Source organism: Canis lupus, chromosome 30, assembly GCF_003254725.2.
Source record: "Canis lupus dingo isolate Sandy chromosome 30, ASM325472v2, whole genome shotgun sequence".
In the NCBI taxonomy this organism is placed as follows: domain Eukaryota; kingdom Metazoa; phylum Chordata; class Mammalia; order Carnivora; family Canidae; genus Canis; species Canis lupus.
Window position 1 is genome coordinate 8,054,221 of NC_064272.1, and position 17,591 is coordinate 8,071,811.

Sequence of the window (17,591 nt, forward strand, 5' to 3'; positions counted from 1 at the left end):
TTTATTTTATATTAACATCACCATGGCCCATTGATTTTTATAATTCCACTTTACTTTTGAGATTTTATGTAACTTCTTATATTTTTAAAAACTGAAAATACAGGAGTACAATTCCAGTTTTACCATCAGCATTTCTTTCAAGTTAAAATTTTGTTTAGACACAGCTGAAACATCTAAGAGTCCTTCTCAAATCCTTGACTAGATATTCTATTTACTTTTTAATTGTGAGATATTTTACAAATAAGAGAGTACGTTTAATATAATGTACACTGTAACGAACAAGAACAATTTAAAGACAAGGTTCCCACCCCACAGCTTAAGGAATAGAAATTTACCAAGACCGCCTATTAATTTTTAAGGATTTAGTTCAGTTGGTATATCCTGAAATACACTATAATTGTCTTGCTGGTGAGAAAAGAGTGTTTTTTATAGACTTTTCCCATAATTTTTCTCATTTTTTCAGAGATAAGCATGTGTTTCTTTAGTAATAAGAAAAAATATTAACTTTTAGAGAGAATAAAAAGCCATTTCCTTTGGAGAATCTTCCCAGACTACCACCTTAGTGGACTTAATCTTTTGTTTTTCTTTATTCCTGGGGCTTCGTTACCTCCATTACATTTGGTGCCATGATTATTTGCTTTCTAGTCTGGCTACCCAACTGGAGTGTTCACTCTTCCAGGATGGGGTTCGTGCTCAATTCATCTCCACATCCCCTGAGCTCCAATGCAGACGCCACCCATAGAAGCTGAATGTGGAGGAAGAAAGGAAAGAAAGAATAACCAATATCCAGGCCTGGCCACTTAGATAATGCTTTCATGATGAAAAACTGAGTTGTAGAAGAACAATTTCTCCTCTTTCTGCAGGGGAGAAAGATCTGCCAGATAAATTGTGGCAAGAGGCAAGGCCAGATGGGCAGACCAAGCGGGGGAATTCATTTCCCCCTGGATATTAAAGATGTTATCTGGTGGGCATGTGGCTGCCAGAGCAGTCAGCAGCGGGGTGGGTGATTCTGGATGGAGCGAGCTCTCTATCTTGTGTGGCATCTGCAGACCAGTTTTGCAAATGTAATAAAGCCCTGGGAGCCCGAGATATGCACTGCCTTCCTGTCTCCTCCTCCTCACCCCATCCTGACCAGAGAGAGGAAAGCAGAGCAGACCCCAAATTCCTGTTCTCATCTCTGCCCCAAACAGCCAGAGATCTGCCCACGTGGCTCTTCCAAGAGAGGCAACATAGTCAAATGCCTCAGACCGTGGCTCCCCCCGCCCCCCAGCGTCTAACTACTAAGGTAATTGACACTTAAACAATTGTTCTTATTAAATATTTAATGGCTAAAAAAATTATACATATAATACAATAAAGATTGTGGACATGTATAATAACCCTTAGCACCCAGGTCCTACTGTGAGAAAGAGAACATCGCTTTTGCCTTGTAAGACTCCTGAATGGCTGTCCCTGCCTGGTTTGTTTTACTTCTCTCAGAGGTAAACACTGCCCTGAATATTACATTTATCATTCCCTTACTCTTCTTTATAATTTAACTACACATTTTTTATTGAATTATAATTTAATCATGTTTTTATCTCCAATGTATTGTTTAGTTTTGCAGGTTTTGAGCTTCAAGTAGAATTATTCTCTATTTTCCCAGAATTTACTTTTTCACTTAGCATTTTTCATCACTATGCAGTTTCCACTGTATCAATCAACCAAAAATGTACTCCACTTGTGATGGACATAAAGACCTTTTCCATTTTTTTTTGCTAAGTCCGTACAGTGCTGTGATGAATATTCTAATACATGTATCCTGATGAGTGAGTTTTCTTGAGGTTTATCTAGGAGGCATTTAGCTGGGTCATACCCATGCACAACATCGGCCTTGCTAGATGATGCCAAGTTGTTTTCCAAGGTGACTGTATCAATCACAACACTTTGCAATTCCAACAGTAGCATTCCAGTTGTTAGACCTGTTCACCAATACTCAATGTCTACAGATTGATTGATTTGGCAAATCACTGAAGTAGTATCTCATTGTAGTTTAAAATGTAGTGTGTTGTTGTTGTTGTTGTTGTAAGATTTTATTTATTAGAGAAAGCACAAGCACAAGTGGGAAGTAAGGGCAGAGGGAGAGAGAGAAGCAGGCTCCCGGATGAGCAGGGAGCCTGACTCAGGACTCAATCCAAGGACCCCAGGATCATGACCTGAGCCAAAGGTACACGTTTAACCGACTGAGCCACCAGGCACTCAGTTAAAATGTAGTTTGAAGAATACCTGGGTGGCTCAGTGGATTAAACCTTGGAATTTTGGTTTTGGCTCAGGGTTCAGGGTGGTGGGATTCGCCCAGTATGGACTCTGAACTCAGCCCATGAGTCTGCTTGAGACTGTCTCTCTCCTTCTCTCTCTGCCCCTCCCTGTGGTGCAGTCTGTCTCTATCTATTAGACAGAGAGAGAGAGAGGCAGGCTCCCCGTGGAACAAGGAGCCTGATGTGGGGCTCCATCCCAGGACCCCGGGATCATGACCTGAGCCATCCAGGCACCCCAATAGATAAATTCTAAAAGAATAAAATAAAATGTAGTTTGATTGCATATCTGGGATTTTTAATAATATTGAATGTCATGTTATAGGTTTATTGGCCATTTCCATTCTCTCTTTCGAAAGTGTCTAGTCAAGTCATTTGCCCATGTTTCTTCTATTGACTTGTCTTTTGTTGATTTGCAGGAGTTAATATATCCTGAGCATTAATCCTTTGTCAGTTTAACGAACCCTTTGGTAGGCATGACTATCTTATCTCTCTAGCTAAATTGTTAGTCTTGGAGGTGAGGAATAGTGGTAGAAAGTACGGAATAACCAATTAGACCAGTACGAGTCGTTCAGGATCGCAGCCTCCTGCTTCCCTTGCCGCGCTCTGCAGGCCGTGAAGCTGCCGCGGGACAGAGCGCGCCCGCCGAGGGCCCTTCGGGGCCAGGGAAGGTCAGACTGCTTCGGTTTCGCTTTGCTTTTCAGAGAACTAATCACAGGGCACGTAAAGAATCTTCGGAGTTTTCGGATTTTTCCCGCGCGCCGCATCTGGTCGGCCCGGCGGGACGCCCTCCGACGTGAGGGCCACATTCCGTCGCTTTCAAGCCCCGCGCGGCCGGCGCACGGCCGAGGGCTCAGTCCCTTTACCCATGTACCCGGGGGGCACGGCAATGCGAGGTTCGGACGCTGCCAGGAATCGGAGCCAGAGGCGGAGGCGCAGGGCGCGCGAGGTGGGACTTCGGCAGTGCCCGCCCCCCACCCCCCGCCCCGGTCTCCCGAGCGCCGACGGAGGCCGCGGAGGCCGCGTCCGGGGACGGGGAGTGGGATCTGCCCAGGGCTTTAAGGTGTCCCGGGTGGGCTGGGCTGGAGCTTGGGAGAGACCTTCGGGAGGGTCGCCGATTGCTCCCCGCTCTGCTTCACGGGGCCGGGGCCGGGGAGCAGCAGGACTTCGGAACCCAGGGCCCGAGGCGCGCGGAAAGAGGGCGCAGGGGCCGCGGCAGCCGCCGAGCCCCGCGGGCCTCTCCCTCCTCGCGGCAGCCGCGCGCGGGGGTCCGGGAGCAGCGCCCCCGGCAGGAGGCGGGCCCCGAATCGTCAAGTGCGGGGGCGCGTCCCGGGCGCCTGCTCCTGATTGGCCGGCGCGGCGGTCACGGGCCGGGCGCCCGGGGTTGGGGCCGCCCCAGGCCGGAGCCGGAGTAAGTGGACTCGGCGCGCCGGGCACAGTCCCGAGGCCGAGGGGCAGGCGTCGGCGCCGAGCCCGAAGCCCTGGTGGGAGCCCGGCCCGGACGCGCGCACCATGCCCTACGTGCTCATCAGCACCCAGACCCGCATGGTGAGTAGCCGCCGGCCCGCAGTTGGCACAGGGTTGGGGCCCGGCCGGGGCACGCGGCGCTGCCGCCGCACCTCGGCCCCTCCCTCTCGGGCAGCGCCCGCCTGCGACCCGGGCCGGAGGCCGCCCGGGACACGCCCCCTCGGGCGGCGGGGCGGGGCCCCCCACGTCGCCGGGCTCCCGGGGCGCCCCGGCCGGACGGCGAGCGGGTGGAGTGCGTGCGTCCCCGCGGCCGAGTGACCCGGGCGCTTGCGGCTCCTGCCCCACCTGCCCGCCCGAGAAAGCCAGGGCGCCCTGGCCTCACGTGGGCAGCACCCACCGCCCTACGCAGCGCAGCCCCGCGGGGGGGGGGGGGGGAAGTACTGGGGGAAAGAGGTTCGGAAAAGACGCGCCAAGACGCCAGAACACCTCTGCCAAGCGCCTGGCCCCCCTACAGCCACTAACGGCATCCTCGGGCACTTCCTGGAAGGCTTTAGGAGAGAAGGAGGGGGAGACCACTCGGAGTCAGAAGTGACGCCCCTTTCTCTGGGTGCAGTTTCCTGGTCCAAGACGGTGCTGGTCGCCCCAGAAATCTTTTAACTTCAGAACGGTACGACTGGGCGCCCCAGCTGGCACCCGCGCCCCTTCGCACTCCCTAAGTGCTGGGTGATCCGTCAGCAGGTGCACAGCTCCCTTGAGGTGGAGGTGGGGGCGGGGGGGGGGGGGGGGAGGCGCGGAGGTCCCCGCGCACAGGTGAGGCCCCGGCAGTGCCTTAGGGCAGTGGTTGGAGAACCAGATACTTGTGCAGTTAAAATGTGCACTCCTGGGCCCCTTCCCGGGCCTCCCAAACTACCCTCTAAGCCTGGGGCTCGGGCATTCAGTGCTCTGCGGGGGATTTTTAATATATATAAATATATATAATAATATATGTAAATATATATTAATATATATAATATATTTTTATATATTAATATATATTAATATATAAATATATATTTACATATATGTAAATATATACAAATGCATATCTTTGTTGATATATAGCATACATAGGTCATGAATTCACCAACTTTAAGTGTACAGTATTTTTAAAGCATACTCGAGTTGTGCAGCCATCACCATAATTTTAGAACATTTCATCCCCTTGAAAAGAAAGCCTGTACCCACACCCTGTATCTTAGCAGTCACTCCTCACTACCCGCACCCGCGAGCCCCCAGCCCTGTGTAACCACTAATCTACTTTCCGTGGTAATACATGGTCTTTTGGGCCTGGCTTCTTTCACTTCCAGGTTTTCAAGGTTCATCCATATTGTAGGATGCTCATTCCTCTTTTTTGCCAAGTAAGATCCCATTGTGTAGCTACATCACAGTTTACTTTATCCATTTGTCAGCTGACAAACATTTAGGCTGTTTCCACTTTTTTGGGTCTTGTGAATCAGTGCTGCTCTGAACACTCCTGTACAAGTTTTTGTGGGGACGTATATTTCATTTCTGTTTTCCAGGTGATTCTGATATACACAAACATGGGTAGTGATGCCTGGTAGGAAGTTGCCAGTAGGCGGACAACGAGCAGCTCAGCTTGGAGGGGCTAGGGACACCTCACCTTGCCCTGCCTGAACACTGAGGGCTCCACCCCTCCCCAGCCTGTGCTTAGTCCCCAGGTGCCTCAGCACCCTCACCAGCCTTGAACTGAGACTGGCTCAGGGCCAGCAGGCAGGGGAGGATGGACGGAGACCTTCCACCTCTCTCTGGCAGCCAACCCAGCAGCCACTGTGGCTTACCTTGCAGGAGGTGGGCCCTACCATGGTGGGTGATGAGCACTCAGATCCAGAGCTGATGCGCTATCTGGGGGCCTCAAAGAGAAGCGTCCTGGGAAACAACTTGTAAGTAATGGCATTCCTAAGGATCTTTTCTATGCTGGTCCCAAGACCTGTTCCTAATTCCTTTACACAACCAAGCCCAGGGATGATGCCACTGCCCAGCCTCAGAGGCCCTGCCGGCACCATGGGGATCCGTCCTCTGAGGGTTGGTCCTGTCTGTGGTCTTACTGCAGCCCCCAGGCTTGCTCTGAAAGCTTTCTCACTGGCCCTCCCTTCACAAGGGAACCCCAGGACAGAGTCAGACTGGATGGAGGACTCTGTAAGTGGAATACTCCTTATCCTGTCCTCTTATCTTTTTTTTTTTTTTTTTTTTTTTTTTTGTGTCCTCTTATCTTGAAGCTGGACCCTATAGAGACAAAGACAGGCACAGAGACAAAGGTTTCTGTCCTGAACTATCTGAGTAAGAAAGCTCAACTCTGCGGCAGCCTGGGTCCTACCTCCAGCTCAGCTGCTGCCTGGGAACTTGGCCACTTCCCCTGGCATTCTTCATACCAGCTCCACAGGCTTGGAACTCATGAGAAATGTTGCAAGAATGAGCCCCAGTTCAAAGAGGGGAAGGAGGAGCCCCTTGGGTCAAGGTTGGAGGGCTGAAGCCAACCCCATTCCTTTACCATGAGGCATTTGTCTCAAGATGCCCAGCTTGGGGCTCGAGCTGTTTATCTGACTGGAGCCCTTCACCTTCAGTTAACCCTGAAAGGAGGGACAGCAAGCATTCTCTGTGCTAGGGAGCAGCACCCAGAGCCAGGAGCTATTAGGGGCCAACTTGTTGCTCCAGGACTGCAGGGCAGAGCCCTTTGGCAGCGTGGGAGGGCCTTGAGAGAAAAGGCCATTCCTCCTAAATAGTACAGTGGCCCAGGGCACATGGGGCTGTCAGCAGACTTACATAGGTTCCGTATGACATCTGGAAAGCAACTCAACCCCTCCAAGATTTCTTATTTATAAAATGGGAACCTTCTGTAGGTTGTTGGGAAGAAGAAACAAAATATGCAAGCCATGTGCTTAACAGGGAAGGGGGCAAGGAGTGTGCACTTAGCCTAGTACCTAGAAGGCACTCAGCAAATACCAGGACTCCTGCCCAGGCCTGGCCATCAGCAGATACCAGGTGTGTATGGGGTCTCCGCTGTCCCCCTCATGCTGTCCCCTCTCCCCCTTCTCTTCACAGTTATGAGTACTTTGTCAACGATCCTCCCCGCATTGTCCTGGACAAGCTGGAACGCAAGGGCTTCCGTGTGCTGAGCATGACAGGGGTGGGCCAGACGCTGGTGTGGTGCCTGCACAAGGAGTGACTCTCACGCCGAGCACCCCTTTTCTGAGCGGTTGCCATGGGCCCCAGTCCTGAATCCCCAGTCACTCACTGCCTGGCCCCTCTCTTCCCGACTTGTCCTTTTCCTTAGCCTGGTGGCACTGGGCAGTGAATGGCCTTTGCTGAAACTTGCCTCAGCCAGTGGGAGAGGCAGGGCCCCCGCCCCCGCCGCCAGCTGCTCCTCCAGCTTCTCCCGGGCTGAGAGCCCCGGGGGAGGCTGTGCTCTGCGAGCCGGCTGAGGGGCCTGAAGAGCCAGCTTGTTCCTGGCCAGGACCGGGGAGCCCTGCAGGAGGATGGCCCTGGCGGGCAGGAGGGTCCTGTGGAGCTAGTCCAAGCCAATAAAGGACTGTGATGAATGGTGGCTCCTCTGCTCTGCTGGCGCAGTGACCCTCGCTGCGAGGAACGCCTCCTGCGACGTCTGCCCTCCCCCGGGAAGGGAGAAGCAGGCCTGGGGGAAACCCTTTCAGGCAGAGCCCAGGAACCAGGGCCACACATGGGTGAGCCAGCACCCTACACCTACATATGCAATAGAGATAGACTCTTGTAAAAAAAAAAAAAAAAGTTTATTGGTGACGCTTAGGAAGAGGGCTGTGGCTGCGTGCGCTGGGGCTGAGGGCTACGTGGGCTGCCCCACCTCATCCTCCCGCTGCATCTGGGCGATCAGCTGTTGCCGCTCAGCAGCCTGGCGCATGCGCATCATGACGAGGCTCTCGTAGTCCCTCTCCGACAGCACCGAGCCCTGGGGGACAGGGGGCACCAGGTCAGGGCCGCACCGCAGGGCACAGCCCCGCATTCCAGACTTGCAGGACTGGGCCTAGGCTGAACCTGAGCCAAGGAGTGCGGACGCCCGGGCCCTGCCAGGGGGCTCCCCTCGCGTCCATCTCCAGCAGCTCTCAGCCCCCCGCCCCAGGCCTTCCATGGGGCAGCCCTGCGCCGTCTCATCTCCGGCTGAATCACTCCATGCGCCAGCCAGGCCCTGGCTGCCTTCATTTCCTCCCTGCCCTGTATTGGACACTCCTTTCCTGGTTCTCGCCGGTTTCCGGTGAAGGGGTTGTGCGAGGTGCAGAAACGTCCAGAAACGTCCTCGGAGAGCACAGCCCCTCCCAGCTGCCTCCCTCCCGCCGTCGAGCTCCTGCTGGGCTCCTGCCAGGCCGGAGGGGAGGGAGCCCTACCCGAGACGCAGCCTCAATGGGCCCGGCGTTGGGAGAAGCAAGCATGAGGCCGCTTGCCTCCTAAAAATACACGCCAGGGCTGCCGGAGGGCAGGGCCTGTGTCTTTTTCTTTTATGATCTTGCCAGCACAGTGCGGGGGATTAAAGAGTGCTGTACGTTAATAATCAAAAGAATAACAAACAACCAACCCAGTGCACCAAGGCTGTGGGGTGGAGCGACAGCTCTGGCGGAGCTCTGATCCACCAACTCCACGCCCTGATAAGGTCTGCAGTGGGAATGAAATCACCTCTTCCATCAGTACAGCCGAAGCTGTGGGAAGTGTGAAGACCACCCGAACTGGCGCAGAAGTGAGCCAGGCCAGGGGTTGCAACGCAGGGCCGACTGCTGAGCCTTGTTCGAGACCCAGTGAGTGTGCACTCACGGAAAAAGCCAGGGAGGGAAGTTCAGTGGTCAGTGACCTGGGGATTATGAAGGGAGTGGCTGGGGTTAATATGCCAGACCGTGGCCAACAGGTTTGAAGCAAGGGCTGTACAGAACCAGGAAGTGTGACTCAGTCCAGATCCCCCTGCTTCTCTGACAGTCCCAGCCTTCTCATCTGTCCCAGGCTGTGGCAGCGCCGAGAACAGGTGCCCTCCCAGCCAGGCCCAGGCACTGCTGATAGTGCAGCCCCATGTGGCCCAGCCTTTTCTACAGAGGGTCCCCAAATAAGGCCCAGGCAACCCAAGGGAAAGGACTGGAGCAAGGCAGGATAGGAAGCAGCAGGACCGTGGCCCTCAAGTACTCCCCCCGACCCTGAGGCCACAGGAGTAAATCCGGGAAGCTGAGGAACTGCCTGGCGGCAGGCTGAGGGGAGGACAGTTCTCCCACCTTCAGGTAATGCTGCTCTGCAGAGCAAACTTAAGAGTCACCCAGGCATGCCCTGAGCCCAGCCAAGGGAGGAGCCAGCCCTTTATAGGCATGGGGCTGCTTCCCGTTAACACACCCTCTGCCTCTTCCCCCTCATACCTGCAGGGTTGGCTAATGAGGGCCATCACCAGGCCTCAGGACTGAGTCACCCACACCAGTGACAGGTCTCTCTTCCTTCCCCAACAACTGTTCCACATGCCTGCCTTTCAATTAATTCCCACCCTCCCTGAGCTCCTCCCTCCCAGACACTTGGGGGATGGAGCGGGGTTGGGGATCCAGGCCCACCAGCTAGGGCTCCGAGGCCATACTGCTGTGGGGGCAAAAGGAGGCAACTGGTGACACAAAGCAGGACTGCCCCCAGAGAGTCCTCAGGGGAATCCAAAGCTCCCCACTGCCCTGGGGTGTTGGCCACAGCTGGCCCAATCCCGGTCCCCAGATGCTGCAATTACCTAAGAGCATGAAACCCGGCTTCCCACCTGACTGAGTCACCTGAAAACAACACATCCCCACTGCCGCATACTGGCACAAACAGCCAAGCCACTAATCAGAGTCCGGGAGCTGCGGCAGAGAGGCCTGGCCCCGCGCTGCCCTGAAGCCAGGGGCAGGGGCCGGGGAGGGTAGGTGAACTCAGGCCCACCTGGAGGAGCCGGATGCTGAGGAAGCTGTACAGGCTGCCCTAGCACCTCAAGATCCAGCTCTGGCACCTCAGGGAGCCCCCTGCACTCTGACTCTGACTCCAGTAAGTGCTGCTTCTTCCTCTTGGGTTTTTTTCCCACTGCCCTATCAAGTCACCAGGCCACTCCTGTCACTCTGGGAGACCCCTGTCACCAGGAACTCCCACCTCTCTGCTCTCCAGGACAAAAGCACCCTCTTCCCAGGATCTCCTCCCACCCTCCAAGATGCTGGCCAAAAGTCTGTGCTTCTAGCCCACTAGGGCGGTCTCCGGATTCTTGCCATTCGCTGCTCCAGCAGGAACCTAATGGTCCCTAGCTTCTCTTGAACTGGGCTGCTGAGGTACCAGGCTTGTCTGCTGGCTCCCCTGGGTGCCATGGAGACCTGGCGGAAAGGCTCCTTCCGCAACGCCTCCTTCTTGAAGCGGCTGAGCCTGGGGCGGCCGAGGCGACTCCGGCGACAGGGCAGTGTGCTTAGCCAGGCGAGCACAGCTGGTGGGGACCATGAGGAGTACAGCAACCGAGAGGTCATCCGGGAGTTGCGAGGCCGGCCAGATGGTCGGCGCCTGCCTCTGTGGGGGGACGAGCAGCCCCGGGCCACCCTGCTGGCCCCACCCAAGCCTCCACGCCTCTATCGAGAGAGCTCCAGCTGCCCCAACATCCTGGAGCCCCCACCTGCCTACACCACTGACTACTCGGCCACCCTGCCCTCAGCGCTGTCCCTGGCGGGCGCCCTCCACCACTACTCTGAGGACAACTTTTTGGACACTCCCCCTTCCCAGAGGACACCTGCTCCAGACCTCAATGATCCCTTCTTCTCCTTCAAAGTGGACCTGGGGATTTCACTTCTTGAGGAAGTTCTACAGATGCTGAGGGAGCAATTTCCAAGTGAACCTAGCTTCTGAATGGGGTGCAGGTGGGCAGCGGTGGGGTAACTGGAAGAGCAGAAGCCTGGAGACCCAGGAAGAAGGGGTCAGTTCCAGATGAAGAAAAAGGTAGGGATAAGAATCCAGGATCCTGCCTGCCCTCCAGGTCCTGAACAGTCTTCTCTGTCACCCTGGAGCGGGGGGGACAGAGGCACAGAGACAAGCTGGAAGTGCTGTGAGGGGGCACTTGCTGGCAGGAGCCCTGAAGGCAGTTGGCCAGGGTGGGAAAGGGAGGCCATGCTTGTAACCATAGAAAGCAGGCACAGGCCAACAGGGGGGGAGTTGGGGAGAGGAGGATATATGGACTGCAGAGATCAATCAAGTGCCCGGCACCAGCCCCCTCTGCAGCCACGGTTAACAGAGAGACATCACAGGATAGGTCTAGGCAAGAGCGGTTCAACCCAGGCCAAAGAGCAAAGTGGGGAGACCTGAGGGGAAAGCCACTGGCTACCTGTGGCTGTTCAAATTGAAATTAAGTAAAATTAAGAATTTAGTTCCTTGGTTGCACTGGCCACATTTCAGATGTCCAACAGCCACATGTGACTAATGGTACCACGGGACAGTGCAGGTTGAACACGGACATCACCCGAGAAAGCCCTACTGGGCAGCACTGGTCTAGACCACAGCCTGGAGCCACAAGTGCCGCAGCACGGGGTGGTGGAGAGGGGGAGCCCAACAGGACCTGCAGGGGAAGGCAGGGGCTGGTGAGGCATGCAGAGGGGCCAAGTTGTACTCTTATACTTGGGAGAAAGCCAAACAAATCATTTGCAGAAAAGGGACAAAGAAACAAGCCTCCAACGCAGCTGCCCAAGGCACTCCCTGGTGCCGAGGTAGGTGGTGGTAGGGAACGCCAGCCCAAGGACAGACACAGCTAGCAAAGGGCTGCTCGGGGGAGTTCTCAGAATTATTATTGATGGGAACACTTGGGAAATGTAGCAACAGTGGCAGATTTCCCTTTCTGCCCAAAGAGCTTAGGAAGACTGGATCAAGGATGGGCATGAAATTCGTGACTGTTACAGTCAAGGAGCTCAGCTAGTCTCCAGAATCCTCCACCAGGATTGGGGAGCTCTGCTTTGCCCACACCTGCTGATGAAGGGGGCCTGCCATCCAGCGCTGAGCCCACTGGTCAAGACCAAAGGTATGCTACTGCCCCTGCCTTATGGCCTGGACAGAAGACTTGAAACCAGAACACAATGGGTCACGTGGTTCTGACCCTCCAGGCCTCTCTGAGCATGGTAGAGGGGGAGAGGAAGCTTTGATGCACACTGCTTTCATACCCAGATCTGTGTCTTCCCCCTTCCCTCCTCTGTGCGGACTTGTTGCTGAGTTGAAAGGCTCCCCTCTGGATGCAGGAAATAATGAATAAAGTTCTTTGTAACATGGCTTATGGAGTGTCATCTGGGGCTGTGAAATGCTGCAACTTAACAGTGGGGAATGAGGTCTCTAAAGAAGGGCTCTGACCAGTTCATCTTCCTCCCCTGTCCAGGATCTGAGACACACTCCTAGGGAGCTTCCAGTCCTCACAGCCAGCTGAGGAGCACGGGGGGGGGGGGGGGGGGGGGGGGGGGGGGGCGGGTGCTGAGGCAATGAGAGCAAAGCCCTGTGAGCCCCTGGGGGCCCACCCCCTCCCCCCACGGAGCACTCTGTGAACACAGCAGCTTCAGGCTCCCACACAGATCTGCAGGCCATTTCGGAGAAGGGACAGCTCTGGGCCCAAACGCTCTCTGTCCCACCCACGTGGGGTGGTGTGATCAGGATCACGTGTGCATGTGTGCCTGTGCAGGTGCTGAACAAAAGCCCTCACAGAGAGCTGTGAGGACTAAGAGCCAGCACCAGCGCCAATCGGCAGCAATCTGTGTTTCACCACAAGGCGTGCACCCAGGCCGTGCCCCAGTGCCAGCAGAGTAGCCAGCGTCATTTCTAAGGAAATTCTGCCTCTTGATGGTCAGCCCCTGTCTGGAGCAGCCACAGACACACCTGAAGAACCAGAGCTGGGGAGCAAGCAGCTGCTCACATGGCCTGCCCTTTCCTTCCCTGCAGCACCAGGTAGTCTAAGAATGCTTCACCACAGCCAAGCAGCCCATGGGCCAGGAAAGCCCCTCTGGACGACAGTGAGAGCACAAAAGAGACCAGGATGTGTGGGGAAAGTAAGGTCTAAGAATTCTGGGCGGGGGGGTGGGGTGGGGGTGGTCGGGGTAGGTCCTGGCACTCAGAGACAAGAAGACAACAGAACCACAGTCCTGTTCAGGTTGGCAAACCTGCCTTTCTCACTCTGCTCCTGACAAATTGGGATTTGGGAGGAAAGGGCCCTAAGAAGAGCCCAAACAGGAAAAGGTCCCTCAAACCCTGAGCAGACTCAGCTGAGAGGCATGGTTCCTTACCTGTGACAGTCCTGCATGTCTGGGGCCCCCCATGCCCTGGGGCCGTCCCTCCAACCAGGAGATCTTCAGAGGGTTATCAACTAGGCCCACTTCGTTTTGGACAGCCAGCTCCTGCCAAACACAGTACCCAGTTCTGGTCACACGGCTCCAAACAGCTATAAAGTGGCTCTCAGAAAGAACTAGAACCACCACTCTCATCCTCCAGGCAAAACCAAGCAACTTCACAGGCCTGCCAGCTTCTACAGGAGGGCAGAGGGTATAGAGCCAGGCAGTAGGAAACAGAGTCAGTCTATGCTCTCCTTCATCCCCAGAGCGTTCTTCTGCCCTTACCTTCACTGGCTGTGCCTCTACTCCCAGGAATGGGGTTGGATTGTGGATACCTAAGCTGAGAGGGCCCACAGTACTGGCTCCCTAGTCTGGAATAGTGGGGCCACCAGTGCCCCCCAAAGCCTCACACAACACTCACCGCAGCCTTGATGGTTGCAAACTCCACCACGGCAGTGCCAGCCTTCTTACTGGAAAGCACCAGGTTGAGCACCTCTCCGTACTGTGAGGACAAGGGGTTCCCAGTAAGCATGGCTCAGCCTTCAGGTGCAAGACAAGTCTGCGTTGGCCTGAGGCCTGCTGGAGCATTTCTAGCTAGGGGATAATGCTTTGTTGCTGAGATCCCCGGAGAGGGATCAGAGATGGGAAAGAAAGAAGATTTTTGCTGGGATACGGAAGAACAGCAAAGGAGAGCTGGGCAAAGGAAGAAGACTCAGACTGCCCCGGATAGTGGGGAAGGGGACGGGGGTCTTGTGCCACCTGCCCACCTCGTCTCTCCCCACACACTCAGATGGCAAGGGCGAGAGCTGGGAAGGGAAGGTGAGACCAGGGCAGAAGGCATATGGCAACACAGGGACTGGAGGGCCATGGCTGGAGAAAGCCTCCAGGCTGCCCTATGGTCTGTGAGACAGAAAAAAGGGCTGGTAGAAATGTTAAGGGAAGTTTACCCACAGAGATTTGGTGTTTCGCTGAGATGCAGATGGAGATAATGGGAAAAGGGGAAGGCAGCAGAGCAGACCTTCTGGAAAAGCTGCAGGAGGACATCTCTGGAGTAGCCGCCTTTTGACTCATCTTCCTTCTTGCATTTCCATTTTAGCTGAAAGGACAGCAGGGAGGGTCATTATTAAACACTGACCTTGGCCTGAATGGTCCCAGCGCCACACCTGAGCTTTACAGTCTGAGCGACACCAGGCACTTAGTCTTCCAGGCACTTGTAGTCTAGGAGGCACCCCCGCAAAAACATGTTCCTCTTGAAGATGGACAGACAGGGCGGCCTGCTCACCCAAAGCCGCACTTCCAGCCCTATGAGATGCTCTCCTTCCAGGGCTTCTGAGGAGTGCTGCCCAGCAACCACCAGGGCTAGGAGGGCCTTTCGTGGCAAGCTCCGAGAGGCCATCCTGATCCCCAGGCAGTGGAGGATGGAAGGATGTGGGTAGTGCTGCTGGCTCCCAGAGACCCAGTGTCTCTACCAGAACCCTTCAATCCCCCAGAAGCATCTGTTCTTGCTGCAAGAGGTAGTGTGCAGTTCCTCAGGGATCCCACAAGGCTCACCTTTAGCTTGGGGGTTCCTCTGTCTTCAGGATTTTCTGCCTTTCCTAAAAAATTTGGGAAAATTAGCAAGGTAGACAGGAGGGAGCCAGAAGGTTCTCTATAGGAGACACAACCCAGAACTTGTGGGAGACACAACCCAGAACTGCCTGCCTGCCTTGCTGATGAGCTTCACGGGGAAGGTAGAGGCAATCCCACCCCCATCCAGAGAAGCTGCCACCTCAGGGATGGTCTGCCCAGCAGCCTGCTGAGGGCCACGATTAGCACTCTGCCAGCGAAGGATTCTGAACACTTTCCTGGAGGATGAGATGGAGGCACAAATGCCACAGTTCTACTGAAACAAAGTATCCCAGAGACTTTCCCCTACTGATCTGCTCCAAAATAGAGCCAGCTCTGCTTAGGACTCCGACAAAAAGGGCCAGGAGATCTCAGGCAGAGTGAAAGACAATTGGCCTCAGAGAAGTGGTGGGAAGAAGGAACAGGTGGCATATGTGAGTCAGGTGCCCCCAGGGTTCCAAGCAGGTGGAAGCCTCCATAGCAACTCCACCAAGCAGCCAGTGTGGCTGCTCTGGCATCTGGAGCTGCCTCAGAGGGCAAGTGGGTGGGGGTGATGGATGCTTACCTCTCAACCTCTGCTCCCGTTCCTGCCGTATCTGCTCCTGGATCAGCCTCTGCTGTTCCTCCAGCTGCCGGGAACCCTCTTCTCTAAGGCGTTCGATCTGCAGAGCGGGGTTAGGGGGAGTGACAATTCTGTGCAGATCCAATTCCAGGTTGGCTCACCTTGTGAAGGTCCCTGGGAGGCTCCACCTGTAAGCTAGGGCCCAGCAACCTGCAGGTGGGACAGATTACCCAGATCCCACAGAAGAACAGGGAGAGGGCATGCCATCCCCGCCACGACAGCCACTTAGGCCCACCCTCCTCCTCTTGCTGATGGCTTCAGGCGAGCATGCCTGGATGCTCACCTCCTGCTCTAGCGTCCTGGTGCTCCGGCTCTCCTCCTCATCATCACTGCCATGGGCCTGGGCCTGGCGCTCTCGGGCCTCCAGGTCTGGGTACAAGAGGTGAATGACCCAATGGCTGGTCTAAGCGCTTTCTACATGTCCTCAGCCCGCCCAAAATCTCATGCAGGATCAAAACATATAGTAACTCTGCACCCTCCCTCCATGCCCATGAGCTTCATAAGTTAGTGTTTATTGAATTGAGAAAGGTCATAGCACAGATGAAATATAGGCTCCAGTGGCTGGGGTCTGGAAGAGTTAAGTCAGCTCACGCTGACCAAGCTGGTTCTCTGATCAGTGAACAGGGTGTGGGTGGGTGCTTATGTCAGCAGCCCAGGGCCATGTGGCAGGGATGCCAAGGGTGGAGCTGCTGGCCTGTTCCTGTGGTTTGGCATCACAACCTGACCTCAACCTTGGTGTTGATGTTTCTCCCACCACAGAGATCAAGTCCCCACTGTCTTCTTTACCTCCCTCTCAGCTCACATTTACCACCCAACCATGGTGGCTCCTAAAGGGATAGCAGATTCTGTGTGAGGACATCACCCCATATCCAATTTTAGTATATGTGCTGCTGAAGCGAGCACACATCACCCCATGACCTGGAGCCCTTCCCACCTTCCAAGAGAAACCTGCTGTGGCCCTAGGCCAGGCCAGGTGCTGTGACAAACCATCATCCCAGGCCTGGGACTCATGGCTTTCTTCTCTGAGCAATTACTTACCTAGAATCTCTGGGTTTTTGTTTGTTTTTGATAGCAAGATAAATGTATTGGGATGGTATATGTACATATTAAATATATGCATGTCAAATAGATAAGAAGAAGGGGAGAAATACTGGGTAAAAACTACCTGGAACAATCTTATTGCAGTGATGAAAATATTTTAAAACTGATTTATAGTCACAGTTGTACCATTTGGGAAATTTACTAAAAGTAACTGAATTGTACGCTTGGAGTGGGTAGATGTTACGATATTCAAAATACACCAAAATAAAAATACACCTCCAAAGAATGAAAGCTCTGTGCAGAAGTGAGGCTGGAATGCATCAAAAGACCCAGAATGGCATGCTGAACAAGAACACAGACTTTACTCATACTGCGTGGGTTTAAATCCCAGCTTCAGCAAGTTCTTATCCTTTTAGTGCCTTAGCTTCTTTATCTATAAAAAATGGACTTAGTAATACCCACCTCCTTGGATAGTTGTGATAATTAAAGGAGACTGTAAAGCATCTGTCACAATGCTAGCTAATAGTAAATCTAGTCATTGTTGTTATTCCTAAGAGTGTCCTTTAGGATCCACCCTGAGAGCAGGGCTCTGCCCAGAGCTGCAGCCAAAAAGCTGTGAGATGCTAGAACTGCAGTTCTAGGAAGAAAGGTGATGGGTGCATGCGGATGGCCCAGGGAAACCACAGGCCACCCAGCACCATGATGTCACCTACCAAGCTTCACTTTCTTCCTTCTCTCATCAAGTTTCTGGGTCCGCTCTGCTGCCTGCTTCTTGGCTTTCCTGACCTTGTCATATGCAGCCTGGCAGGAGAAAGGAACACCGGGGAGCCATCAGCTTGAGGACAAGCATGGACCGTAGCCATGTAGCCCCCTAGCGGTCAGGAGGCAGCCTGACCAGGCCTCCAGGCTGGGGCAGCAAGGACTGCTGCATGGCAGAGTATGGGGGACTGAGGCCGAGGTGTCAGAGTGGTCTCTAACCACAGGGGACAATTCATAGAGGAGGAGGAGCTTACCCTGGCTGCAGTGTCGGTCAGTACCTCCAAGGCCTGAGAAAGCTGGTGGAAGAGCTCAGCTAAAAATACAGATCAAAAAAGAGGAGAAAAATGAAGTCAGGCTTGATGATGGTGTGCTCCCTTGGAAAAGCACTTCAAAGAAGCCACAGACTGGTAGGAAGGGCGACATCAGCAGATGATGGACCAGCAAGGGGAAGGGGGACGTATA

General features: G+C 54.4%; 3 protein-coding genes across 4 annotated transcripts in view; 2 read left to right on the forward strand and 1 right to left on the reverse strand.

The window, feature by feature from the left end:
• Positions 1-2,576: 2,576 nt before the first annotated feature.
• On the forward strand, positions 2,577-7,357 carry GCHFR (GTP cyclohydrolase I feedback regulator). Of its 2 annotated transcripts, none has more exons than XM_049104379.1 (3): positions 2,577-3,243; positions 5,607-5,701; positions 6,861-7,357. In XM_049104379.1, exons 1-3 carry the CDS (start codon positions 3,163-3,165, stop codon positions 6,982-6,984), a joined length of 300 nt encoding a protein of 99 aa, XP_048960336.1. In that variant the 5' UTR covers positions 2,577-3,162; the 3' UTR covers positions 6,985-7,357. The 2 variants fall into 2 exon arrangements, with proteins under 2 accessions (XP_048960336.1, XP_025328951.1); XM_025473166.3 differs by lacking the exon at positions 2,577-3,243 and adding an exon at positions 3,611-3,842.
• A 189-nt stretch (positions 7,358-7,546) lies between these two features.
• DNAJC17 (DnaJ heat shock protein family (Hsp40) member C17) overlaps positions 7,547-17,591 on the reverse strand; it is a 41,881-nt gene continuing 31,836 nt past the window's right edge. Inside the window, exons 3-11 of the mRNA XM_025473162.3 lie at positions 17,384-17,442; positions 17,084-17,171; positions 15,613-15,698; positions 15,273-15,369; positions 14,654-14,697; positions 14,121-14,198; positions 13,524-13,604; positions 13,058-13,168; positions 7,547-7,740 (exon numbers count right to left, since the gene is read on the reverse strand). Coding sequence (XP_025328947.1) covers positions 7,618-7,740; positions 13,058-13,168; positions 13,524-13,604; positions 14,121-14,198; positions 14,654-14,697; positions 15,273-15,369; positions 15,613-15,698; positions 17,084-17,171; positions 17,384-17,442 — 767 coding nt within the window. The 3' untranslated portion in view covers positions 7,547-7,617. The remainder of the gene's footprint in view (positions 7,741-13,057; positions 13,169-13,523; positions 13,605-14,120; positions 14,199-14,653; positions 14,698-15,272; positions 15,370-15,612; positions 15,699-17,083; positions 17,172-17,383; positions 17,443-17,591) is intronic.
• On the forward strand, positions 7,740-12,059 carry C30H15orf62 (chromosome 30 C15orf62 homolog). Its single transcript, XM_025473164.3, has one exon. The coding sequence runs from the start codon at positions 10,128-10,130 to the stop codon at positions 10,653-10,655; it is 528 nt and encodes a 175-aa protein (XP_025328949.3). The 5' UTR covers positions 7,740-10,127; the 3' UTR covers positions 10,656-12,059.